Source organism: Herpailurus yagouaroundi, unplaced genomic scaffold, assembly GCF_014898765.1.
Source record: "Herpailurus yagouaroundi ecotype Mexico unplaced genomic scaffold, PumYag 141, whole genome shotgun sequence".
Lineage (NCBI taxonomy): Eukaryota > Metazoa > Chordata > Mammalia > Carnivora > Felidae > Herpailurus > Herpailurus yagouaroundi.
Genome location: NW_024412396.1, coordinates 10397838 through 10411321, shown reverse-complemented (window position 1 = coordinate 10411321; position 13484 = coordinate 10397838). Strand labels below are relative to the sequence as shown.

Sequence of the window (13484 nt, the reverse complement as noted above, 5' to 3'; positions counted from 1 at the left end):
AAATAGGGAAAACTGAGAGCTTTTCTCCTAAGGTCAGGAACAAGATAAAAATATCCATTCTCACAACTTTCATTCAACACAGTACTGAAAGTCCTAGCCATAACAATCAGACACACAAAAAAATTAAAAGACATCCAGAATGGTAAGGAAGAAATAAAACTTTCACTACTGGCAGATGACCTGATACTCTATATAGAAAACCCCAAATACCCCACCAAAAAACTAGTAGAATTGATAAATGAATTCATTGAAGTTGCAGAATACAAAATCGATGTATAGAAATCTGTTGCATTTCCATACACTAATAATGAAGCAGGAGAAACAGAAATTAAGAGAGCAATCCCATTTACAACTGCACCAAAAATAATAAAATACCTAGGAATAAACTTAACCAAGGAGATAAGAGAGAGTATCCGACTCTGAAAACTACAAACACTGAAGACTCTGAAACTCTGAAATTCTGAATTCTGAAAACTACAAAACACTGATGAAAGAAATTGAAGACTACACAAATAAATGAAAAGATATTCCATGCTCACGGACTGGAAGAACAAGTATTGTGACAATGTTCATACTACTCAAAGCAATCTACAGATTTAATGTAATCGCTATCAAAATACCAACAGCATTTTTCATACAACTAGAACAAATAATCCTAAAATTTGTATAGAATCACAAAAGACCCGAATAGCCAAAGCAATCTTGAAAAACAAAGCTGGAGGTATCACAATTCCAAATTTCAAGTTATACTACAAAGCTGTAGTTATCAAAACAGTATGCCACTGGCACAAAAACAGTCACATAGATCAACAGAACAGGATAGAAAGCCTAGAAATAAACCCACAATTTTATGGTCAATCTTCAACGAAGGAGGTAAGAATATGCAATGGGAAAAAGACAGTCTCTTCAAATGGTGCTGGGAAAACTGGACAGCTACATGCAGAAGAATGAAACTGGACCACTTCCTTACACCATACACAAAATAAATTCAAAATAGATTAAGGAACTAAACATGAGACCTGAAACCATAAAAATCTTAGAAGAAAGCACAGGCAGTAATTTCTCTGACATCGGCCATACCATTTTTTTTCTAGATAGGTCCCCTGAGGCAAGGGAAACAAAAGCAAAAACAAACTATTGAGATTACATCAACGTAGAAAGCCTCTACATAGCAATGGAAACAATCAACAAAACTAAACAACATACTGAATGGGAGAAGATATTTGCAAATGACATATCTGATGAAGGGTCAGCATCCAAAATATAAAAAGAAATTATACAACTCAACACCAATCATCATCATCAGCATCATCATCATCATCATCATCATCACCATCATCCAGTGAAAAAACAGGCACAAACACAGACATTTCTCCAAAGGAGACATGCATTTGGCCAACAGACACATGAAAAGATGATTAACATTACTCATCATCAAGGAAATGCAAATCAGAACCACAATGAGATATCAACTCACAAATGTCGGAATGTCCACAATAAAAAACACAAAAAACAACAAGTGCTGGCAAGGGTACGAGAATAAAAAAGCCTCATGCACTACTGATGTGAATGCAAACTGGTATAGCTACTGTGGAAAACAGTATGGAGGTTCCTCAAAAAATTAAAGATAGAATTACCATTTGATTAGGTAATTGTACTACTGGATATTTACCCAAAGAATATGAAAACACTGGTGGTTCAGTGGTGGTTCAGTTCAGCTCAGGTCATGATCTCCTAGTTTGTGACTTCAAGCCCCACATTGGTCTCAGAGCCTGCGTCAGATCCTCTGTCCTCCTCTCTCTGCCCTTCCCCCACATGTGCTCTCTCTCTCTCTCAAAAATAAAAATTTTAAAATTTTAAGAAAAGAATATGAAAACACTAATTTCAAAAGGATACATTCACTCCTATTTTTATTGCAGCATTCTTTACAATAGCCAAATTATGGAAGCAGTCAAATGTCCATTAATAGATGAATGGATAAAGAAATGTGGTGTGTATGTGTGTGTGTGTATATATATATATATATACACACACACACATACACACAATGGAATATTAATCATAAAAAAGAATGAAATGTTGTCATTTGCAATAACATGGATGGAACTAGAGAGTAAAATGCTAAGCAAAATAAGTCAGAGACAAATACTAGGATTTCACTCATATGTGGAATTTAAGAAACAAAACAAATGAACAAAGGGGAAACAGAGAAAAACCAAGAAACAGACCCTTAACTATAGAGAGAGAAAGGTGAGGGTTACCAGAGGGGAGGTGGGTGGGAGGATGGGTGAAATGGGTGAAGGAGATTAAGAGTACACTATCCTGATGAGCAATGAGTAGAGAGTTATTGAATCATTATATTTTATATTAGAAGTTAATATAATGTTGTATGTTAACGACACTGAAATCAAAATAAAAATTAAAATTAACAAAATACCTTCAAAAATTCTATATGAAGTAGCACAATATAAACCTTAAGAAGAATGTGAAAAGTTAAGAAAGCTTATTATAATCCCTAAAGTAGCCACAAAATAATAATATATGAAGACGTATGGATAAAAAGTCAAGAGAAGAATTTAAATAGAATTTTTTGAGTATTTCATTTATCCAAAAGAAAATAGAAAAAAAAAAGGAAGAAAAACTAGATGAAAACTGAGAAAAAGTTAAAACTGTATACTTAAAACCAACCATATCATTAATTACAGTAAGTAATCCTCTCTCAGTAGGTGACAAAGTAACTAGATAAGAAGTCAATAAAGATATTAAAGAGTTGACAATACTAGCAACTTACCTCAATGGTATTTACAGAATATTATCACAACAGCTGAAAAATACAATTTCTTTCTAAAAGCATATGGAACAATCAGAAAGATGGACCATATGTTAGTCCATAAAGTCTCAAAAATTTTAAAAGATTGAAATTTTACAGAGTAAATTCTCTAACCCAAACAAAATTACACTAGAAATAAATACCATTAAGTTATTTAAAAGATCCCCAAATGTTAGGAAAATTAAACACATACAAAAATTTTAAAAGGAAATTAAAAATTATTTACTTTAAACTGAATGACAATGAAATCACAACAATGGAGAATTTGCAGAATTCTAAGCAATGACTAAAGATAAATTTACAGCCAGAGCACCTGGGTGGCTCAGTCAGTTGAGTATCCGACTTCAGCTCAGGTCACGATCTCTCAGTTCATGAGTTCAAGCCCCACATCAGGCTTGTTGCTGTCTACACAGAGCCCACTTCAGATCCTCTGTCCCTCTCTCTCTGCCCCTCCCCTGCTTCTCAAAAATAAATAACATATTAAAAAAATTTTTTTTAAAGATAAATTTATAGTCATAACTACTTATACTAAAAAACGAGAGGGGCTCCTGGGTGGCTCAGTCAGTTAAGTATCTGACTTTGGTTCAAGTCATGATCTCACGGCTCATGAGTTCGAAGCCCACGTCAGGCTCTGTGCTGACAGCTCAGAGCCTGGAGGCTGCTTCAGATTCTGTGTCCTTCTCTCTGACCCTCTCCCACTCATGCTCTGCCTCTCTCTCTCTCTCAAGAATAAATAAATGTTAAAAAAATTTTTAAATGAAATAAAATGGAAAACGAGAAATGTTTAAAATCAATTATCTAACTTTCTAACTTAAGAAGGTTGAAAAAAAAACAAATTAAGCCTGAAATTTAAAAAAGGAAGAGTATAATAACAGCGGAAAACAACAAAATAGGAAATAAACATAAAATAGAGAACATTTAAAAGGCCAAAATTTGATTCTTGGAAAAAATTAACAAAATTGATAAACCCAAGCAAGAAAAATCAAGAATAAAAGAGAGAAAAAACAAATTATCAATATTAGGAATAAAGAGCAAACACCACATCTCATATTCTATTTTAAAAGGTAGTATGCAATATTATGAACCATATATATATATATATATATATATATATTCTATAACTCAGGTGAAATAATAAACTCTTATGAAACACAACAAAACTGAAAGATGAACTTAAAAGGTGTGAACAGAATTAATCCTCAGAAACTTTCTCCCAACCAAGTAGGAAAAACAAAACAAAACATCCCAGCCCCATATTTCCTTGATAAATCCCATAAAATACAAACATTACACCAAAACTAATAATTTTACACCAACACTTTCACAAAATAGAAGAAGAGGAAAGTACTTCCAAACTCCTATTACAAAGCCAAGACAGCTCCCATACAATACCAGAAAAAGACATTACAGGAAAAACAAGTTAGGAAACAATATTCGTCGCAAATACTGATCTAAAACTCCTTAATAAAATGTTAACAAATTTAATCCTGCAATGTATTAGAAGTAATTATAATATTACTTTTTTTTTTTTTAAGTAGGCTTCACACCCAGCACGAGCCAAATGCAGGGCTTGAACTCATGACCCTGAGATCAAGACCTGAGCTGAGATCAAAAGTCGGATGCTCAACCGACTGAGCCACCCAGGCACCCCCAATATTACTTATTATAATTAAAATATATCCCAAGAATTTATCCCAGGAATGCAAGGCTGGTCTAACACAGAAAATCAATGTAAATCACTACATTAATAAAATAAAAAAACACATGATCATTTCCATAAATGGGGAGGAAAACACATTTGAAAAAATTCAATGCCCTCTCACAATAAAACCTCTTAGCAAACAAAGAAATGGGAAGGACACAGGGCATCAGTGAAAATCTACCACTATCATTCTTAAAGATGAAATACTTATTGTTACCCTATCCTGCAAATCCAGATGAAGACAAGGATGTCTGCTCTCATCTTTTCTGTTTAATATTATACTTGTCATCCTAGGCAGTGCAATAAGAAAATGAGAAAAAAAGATGAAAGAAATAGATTGGAAAGGAAGCATTGAAGCTGTTTTACTTACAGACAACATAATCATGTGCATATAAAATACCAAGAAATCTACATAACGCCTACTTAAAAATAGAAATACAGTAAAATCACAGAACACAAAGTTGGTTAACATACAAAGCTAAACAGTGTATATTTTATGCCCTAATAGCAAACAATTTGAAATTAAATACAAAAGACAATTCCAATTCCAATGTCATCTAAGAACATAAAATATCTGGAATAAATCTAAGAAGTACAAGACCCATACACTAAAAACTATATATCACTCCAAGAAATTAAAGAAAATCTAAATAAGTGTAGGAATATACCATGCTCATAGATTAGAAGACTCAATATTGTCAGGATCTTGATTCACACAAAAAAGTGATCTGTACATTCAACACCATCCTAATAAAATACTAACATGCTTTTCTGTACAAATTGACAAGGTGATTCTAAAATTTATAAACAAATGGAAAAGAACATACAGTAAGCAAAGCAATCTTGAAAAAAAACAAAGCTGGAAGACTCATACTTTGTGACTTTAAGCTTTCTACACAGCCACAATTATCAAGATCGTATGCTTTTACTGTAAGGATTAAACTAGACAGATGGAACACGAAACAGAGTGCCTAGAGATAAACCCATACACATATACTCAATTGATTTTCATTTACTGTTGTATCAAGTCACTTCAATAGGGAAAGGGAAATCTTTTAAACAAATGGTGCTAGAACAACTAGATAATCTATTATGTGTTTTCTAACCTCACCAAGCAATTAATTTGATTCTGACCCTATCTACACCAGGTACTGTACCTGGTGTAGACAGTGTCACAGCACCAGATCTCACAGGTTAAGGACTCAATCCTACCAGACTACTCCCACTTCAGACACCAATCACAGGTCTAGGTTGTTACCTGTGCCTGGACTGACGGGCTATAAATCAGAGGTTCTCATAACCCCTTCCCTTCAGGTGTGATTAATTTAGAAGAGTGGCTCACAGAACTCAGAGAAACATTTACTTATGTTTACTAGTTTATTATAAAGGGTTTCAGAAAGAATATAGATAAACAGCCTGATGAAGAGATACAAAGAGCAAGGTCCAAAAAGGCCCTCAGCATACGAGCTTCTGTCCCCACAGAACTAGGTATGCAGAACCCACGAGGATGTAAATACATTCACCAACGCAGAAGCTCATTGAAAGTTTTCATAGCTTACTTAATCTAAACCACACCATACTTCCCCTTCCCTTTCCCCTTCCCAGAGGTCAGTGGATGGGGCTGATAAAGTCCCAACCCTCTAAACACTTGGGTCTTTCTGGAGACCAGCCCCATCATGAGTCTATCCAGGGTTCCCACTGTAAGTCACCTTACTAGCATGAACTCAGGTGTGCTCAAAAAGGGATTCCTCATAAATGACAAAAGATACTCCTATTGATAACTCAGGAAATTCCAAGGGTTTTAGGAGATTTGTGCCAGGACCCAAGAGCAAAAACAAATATATTTACTATTATACCACAACTCTGAAAAAATATAAACCGTTATCTCACTTCCCACACAAAATTTAAGATGTGCAAACCAGAACTATAAAGCTCTGAGACAATAATATATGAGAGTATGTTTGTAACCTTAAATTGACAGGCAAAGATTTCCTAGAGAGGACACAAAAAGCATTCAGCATTAAAAAAATTTTTTTTGATAAAATGGATTTCATGAAAATTTAAAACATCAGTTAATCAAAAGGCAAGCCACATACTGGGAGAAATATTCCCAATACATATATCTGACAATGGACTCACAGCCAGAATATATTAAAACTCTTACAACTCAATTATAAGAAGAAAAATGAGCCAATAAAAAAATGAGTAGAAGACTTCACAGACACTTCATAAAGGAAGACACAGTGATATCTAATACACACATGAAAAGGGGCTAAACATCACTGAACATCAGGGAAGCACAAACTAAAATGATAAAAAGATACCATTTTACATCCACTAGTGAAGAGACTGACAACACCAAATGCTGACAAGATGCGAAGCAACTGAAACTCTTATGAACTCTGGTACAAGTATTTATAGCAGCATTATTCATAATAGCCAAAAAACTGGAGTCTACCCAAAAGTCCATCAATAGAAGAACAAACAGTATTTGATTATATTCATGCAATGAATACTACTGAGCAATAAAAAGGGACTCATTTACTGATACAGGCAACAAAAGGATGATGTTCAAATGCATTAGGCTAAGAGAAAGAAACCAAATACAACTATATTCCGTAGGTTTCCATTTATATGAAGTGTGAGAACAAGCAGAACTCATTTATGATCCTGGAAATCACAACTGTGATGGCCTATGAGTGGGAGATTGAATAAAAGAATGCCCAATGAAACACTATGGGGGATGTAAATGTTCTCTGTCTTGATTGGGGTATGGTTACACAGATATATACACATTTATCAAAAATAACTAAACCATACTTATAAGCTCTCTGCATCCCATAGTATGCATAAGTTTAACTCAATAAAATCTCACAAGGGAGAGGGAAAAAACTTTAAACCAGGCTTTCAGTTCAAGATGGTAGACTGACCATAAGTATTTATCTTCTTCCTCAAAAGAGTAACTATGAAGAGACATGAAAGGAACTTCTATATTCTATTTATCATGTCCTGAATAATTATATAGGTATTTTCACTTGGGGATAATCCATCTAACTGTGCACTTATGACTTGTACACTCTTCTGTATATATGTTATATGCAATTTTTTTTTCTATTAGCCAATGAATCAGGTAGCCTCCACAGTTCACTGCTGTACAGAGCAACTATCGAGCCACTAAATTTTCACAAAAGATGTTAAACTTACCAAGCGTTGGTGTGCTTTCCTAAAGCAAAACAAAAAACAAAAATAAAACACTCCCTAATTAGCAACTCAGATGATAAACACTGGTCACAGTATAGTCCAAAAATATCAACTTTTCACCCCCAATTAAAATGTGCAAATGATAAAAGTAACTTTTAAAAAGACTGTAAGGTGAATATACAGTGTAATGTCCTAATATCTTACAGAGTATCCCAATAAAATAAGCTATAGATCCATTTTCTCACCTCATCTTTCATCCTGATATTTTGCAGCATGTTTTGCTAAAAATGGACCTTCAGCATTTATGTGAGTAAACAGTAACTTTTTTCTTAATTTTTTTAACACTTATTTTTGAGAGACAAAGACAGAGCACAAGCAGGGGAGGGGAAGAGAGAGAGGGAGACACAGAATCTGAAGCAGGCTCCAGGCTCTGGGCTGTCAGCACAGAGCCAGATGCAGGGCTTGAACCCATGAACCGTGAGATCATGACCTGAGCCAAAGTCAGACGCTTAACTGACTGAGCCACCCAGGCTCCCCTAAACTGTGACTTTTATATGACTTATGTGTCAGGGAGCCAAATCTCCAAATCTCCACTAGGGCCTCTACCAGACTACCAAATTCCATAAATATTTCTTAAGCTTAGTATTTGATAACTGTTGAGAAGAACATGAATAATGTCAGATGACTGACATGATGGGAGTGTGGCTTGAATTCAGAAATCAAAAATGTATAATGCCAGCAATTAACATAATTATTCTATATAACTCCAACAGTATTCAGCAGTAGATAAAAGAGGCTGGGTTATGGAAGGACATTGACTGATAATGTGGAATCAGGATCCTGCCCCTCCTCTCTTCCCTAACACCTCAGAATAAAAAAATAATAAATCTGGTTTCTTCTTTGATCTTTTACCTCTGGTTTCATAAGGTTTTCTTCATTTATAAAAGCAGGTACTAAATATAAGTGTGAGTTTCAGGCACAAATTTTTTGCAGACTAATTAATGTGTACTGTCAGGTTTACTTTCACTCCTCCATGGGAAACTCCCTTTGCCCCTCTCCTGAGGGTACGTGCACACTGGGTCTCTCTCGTCTACCCTCAGGGGCTCTTTTGCCAGAGATGTTTTTATCACCTGTTGCAGTCTGAGGTTTAAATGGATCTTAGTACTTAAAAAGGACACTTGGAGGCAGGATCCTGCTTCCCTTAGAGGACAGCACCAATACTTGGCTATATCTCTGTGTCTCTTATCACGGACTTGGATCTCTAAGACTCTGATCACTTTGAAAAATACAAGTATTTCCATTTTCTTGTGACCATCCATAAGGCTTAGGAAAAAACTTGAATCATTTCCTGTTGAGAATTATAACAGTAACATAGGAAGGGAAAATTAATATTTAGAATATTCTGATGACAAAATCAGAATTTTCCTCTTGGTGTTTCCAAATTCCCACTGACTCTAACTTTAATTATAACCTGAATAGACTGTTGTAGAATTTCCTTAAAAAAAAAAAAAGAGGCTGAGTTAATCCACACAAATAAAGGTTAAAGATCAAGGTCACAAAGGAATTGGTAAAGAAGGGGTGTTGTTGGGAATACAACTGAAATAGCCAACTATGGGATCTGAGTATAAAAGGGGAGGAAATGCAGCCACGAGACTTGAACGCACTAGGAAAGTAGCAGGACTCTGGGACCAGAGATCAAAAAGCACATTTATCAGAACTTAAGCAGCAGAAGGAAGACAAGATGTAACATTAAAAAAGAGTTTCAGAGTTCAAGACATATTTCATTTACCAACTATTTCAACTAGAAATGAATATAGGAATATCTATGATTAGAATTGTCAACTTATCACGTAATTCCTGACCCAAAGTAAAATCTGAATAAATAAGGGATAATTGCTGTAAATGGATGGAAAAAATCCAAATTACTTATAATATTTATCTAGAACATAATTAACTACAAATTCACAGCTACTAGAAAAAAATTAAAATTATTTCTATAAATAACATATATCCCATCTGATATTTTTAGATTATCCAATCAACTGTTCTCTTCCTTAAGGATAAATTAAAGTTGATTGGGCAGATATTATATACATAAATAAAGAGCCAGATGTACTCAGAGTAAAACAAAATTTTATTTTGTTCTAAAGCAATTTTAAAACGTGAGCATGATTTATATAACTTTTTTCTACATGCAAGAATGTCTACACTGCCCTTATAACTCAATATTGGCCACATTGAGATTAAACATAAATCTAAAGAAGGCAGATTACTTATAGATTTCATCATCTGACTGCAGACTCTGAACAAAGCAAAAGAACAATATAAAATAAGACATTAAGATTTTTGGTAATCATAAGCAATGGGTAAGATTAAATCACAGACCAGTGAAACTGGTCTTGGTGCCACATAATTCATTATACATCCAGTCGATTAGTTGGATTCTTTTGCAAAACATCTCAAGCCTGACTGCAAATATTAACCACTCTCCAATCAGCAAATGCATTAACAATAATGTGCCAATAATAAAATGACACTTAATTCAATTTTCTTACCTGCCTCAATAGTTTCTCAATAGCTGACATTACCATAAGGCCTCTCCAAACAACTGGTGCAGTCTCTTCAACCAGGAAGCCCATAGACATACTGCAAGAGTAAACCAAAAATATAGCTAATTTACATATATTAATCAATAGTATTCTGAAAAGTAACATAAAGTAAAAAAGATATACTTACCAAGCAATACCATAATTCAAAAGAGGCCTCATTAGGTTGTCTGAAGTTAAAAAATAAAAAATAAAAAACTCTCTTTTAGAATATACAAACATACTGACTTATTTTCTTATCAAAAAGTGTCAAATTAAAAATACAAATGGGCTATTCAAACTGCTGCTCTTTAACTTCCAACTTATTCACCTCAATAAACAACAGTTTAAACATTATACCAAGCACACAACCAATACTTACAATAGATACAACACCTAAAAATAGTTGGGATAAAGTTTTAAGAAACATATATAATTTTCAAGTGTTTCTAAAAAAATAGCCTCCGTAAGTAATTGTATCCATCAATTTTATTCATATATATAAATATATAAATTACATACGTGTTTAGTATGTGTATACATGACAAGTACACATACAAATACACATGCATGCATCTAATAAGTTCTCTATTTTGTATCGCAACATTAATAAACATCATATATTAAAAACCACAGCAAACATCATAGTCAATGGTAAAAGACTGAAAGTTTTCCCCTAAGATCAGGAACAAGACAGGGATACTCTCACTTCTGTCATTTTTATTCAACATAATACTGAGAGAGCCAGAGCAATGAGGCAAGAAAAAGAAACAAACAGCACCCAAATTAGAAAGGAAAAAGTTTTCTCTGTTCGCAGATGAGATGATCTTATTTATAGAAAATCCTTAAGATTCCACAAAAAGACTATTAAAGCTATTAATGAATTCAACTAAGTAGCAGGATACAAGTCAACACACAAATATCCACTGCATTTCTACAAACTAACAACAATCTGAAAAGAAAATTATGAAAACACTTCCATTTGTAACAACATCAAAAACAATCAAAAGAATTAACCTAACCAAGGAGATGAAAGATTTGTACAATGAAAACCTCAAACCATTGCTGAAAAAAATCAAAGACGACATAAATAAAAGGAAACACCTATCATGTTCATTGACTGGAAGACTTAATATTGCGAATACTGCCTAAAGCAATTTACAAATTCAATGGAACCCTATGTCAAATCCCAATGACATTTTTTGCAGAAACAAACAAAAAAACCCATCCTAAAATTCATATGGAATCTCAAGGGATCCCAAATAGACAAATCAATCTAGAAAAGAAGAACAAAGCTGAAGGATTCATAGCTCCTGGTTTCAAAACTTAACTGCAAAGCTGAAGTAAGCAAATCAGTGAGGTACCGGCATAAAGACAGATATAAAGACCACTGGAATAGAATAGACAGCCTAGAAATAAACCATCACATATATAATCAAATCGTTTTTGACAGGAGGCCAAGATCATTCAATGGGGAAAGGACAGTCTTTTCCACAAATGGTGCTGAGAAAACTGGATATCCACAGGCAGAAGAATGAAGTCAGACCCTTACCTAACACCATATGCAAAAATTAACTCAAAATGGATCAAAGACCTAAATGTAAGAGCTAAAATTATAAAACTCTTACAAACAAACATAGAGCAAAAGCTTCATGTCATTGGATTAGGCAATGATTTCTTGGATATGACAACAAAGGTACAGGCAACAAAAGAAATAATAAACATGGACTTAATGAGAATTTTTAAATGTTGTGCATCAAAGACAGTATCAACAAGTAAAATAGTAAGCCACAGAATGAGAGAAAACATTTATAAATCATGTATCTTATAAGGGATTCATATCCAGAGTATATTAAATCTTTTTGTTTCATTTTTTTAAATTTACATCCAAGTTAGTTAACAATACAATAATGACTTCAGGAATAGAATCCAGTGATTCATCACCTACATATAACACCCAGTGCTCATCCCAACAAGTGTCCTCCTTAACACCCCTTGTCCAATTAGCCCATCCCCCCACCCATTATCCCTCCAGCAACGCCTTTCCTGTATTTAAGAGTCTCTTATGGTTTGTCCCCATCCCTATTTTTATGTTATTTTTGCTCGCCTTCCCTCATGTTCATCTGTTTTGTATCTCAAATTCAACATGAGCGAAGTCATATGATATTTGTCTTTCTCTAATTTCACTTAGCACAATACTGTCTAGTTCCATCCATGTTATTGCAAATGGCAAGACTTCATTCTTTTTGATTGCCGAGTAACACAGAATATGTTAAATCTTAAAACTCAACAACAGCAGCAAAAAATGAAACATAATTCAAAAATGGGCAGAGGAAGTGAAGAAACATTTCCTCAAGGAAGATATACAAATAGCTAAAAAGCACATGGAAAAATATTCAACATCACTGATCATTAGGGAAATGTGAATCAAAATTACCATAAGATACCATCTCATACCTATTAGAATGGCTACCATTAAAAAAAAAAAAAGAACTGACAAACACAGAAAATAAGAAGTACTGGTAAGAATATGCATAAGTTTGAAGAATACTTGTACACTACTGGTAGAAATATAAAAAGGTATAGCTGCTATGGAAAATAATACAGTGGCTCCTCAAAAACCTAAAAATAAATTACCGTATGAACCAGGAACTCCACTTCTTAGTACATACAGAAAGGGAATGAAATGAGGGTCTCAGGGTCTTGAAGATACAGGTGTACACTCATGTTCATAGGGGAATTATTCACAATAGCTACAATGTGTAAGTAACCCAAGTGTCCACTGACAGATGAATGGATAAGCCAAATGTGGTGTGTGTCTATGTGTGTATATATATGTATATATCCATATATATAGATACAGATATAGATATAGGTACATAATAGAATACTTTAAATTATTAAAGTCTTAAAGAGGAAGGAAATTCTGACATGCTATAACATGGATGAACCCTGAGGACATTATGCTAAGTGAAATAAGCCAGTCACAAAAGAGACATACTGTATGATTCCCCTTACGTGAAATACGTAAAGTAGTAAAAATCATACAGACAAAAAGGAGAAAGGCAGTTGCCAGCAGCATGGGAGGTGGCAGTGAGGAGTTACTGTTTGAAAGGTATAAAGTTTCAGTTTTACAAGACAAGAAGAGCTATGGAGATGGATAGTG

The 13484-nt window shown here is 34.0% G+C and overlaps 1 protein-coding gene across 1 annotated transcript in view; it reads right to left on the bottom strand.

Moving 5' to 3' along the window:
- NUBPL (NUBP iron-sulfur cluster assembly factor, mitochondrial) overlaps positions 1-13484 on the bottom strand; it is a 235261-nt gene that overhangs the window by 138895 nt on the left and 82882 nt on the right. The window contains exons 5-6 of the mRNA XM_040476886.1: positions 10470-10509; positions 10289-10379 (exon numbers count right to left, since the gene is read on the bottom strand). Of these exons, the coding sequence (XP_040332820.1) occupies positions 10289-10379; positions 10470-10509 (131 nt within the window). The remainder of the gene's footprint in view (positions 1-10288; positions 10380-10469; positions 10510-13484) is intronic.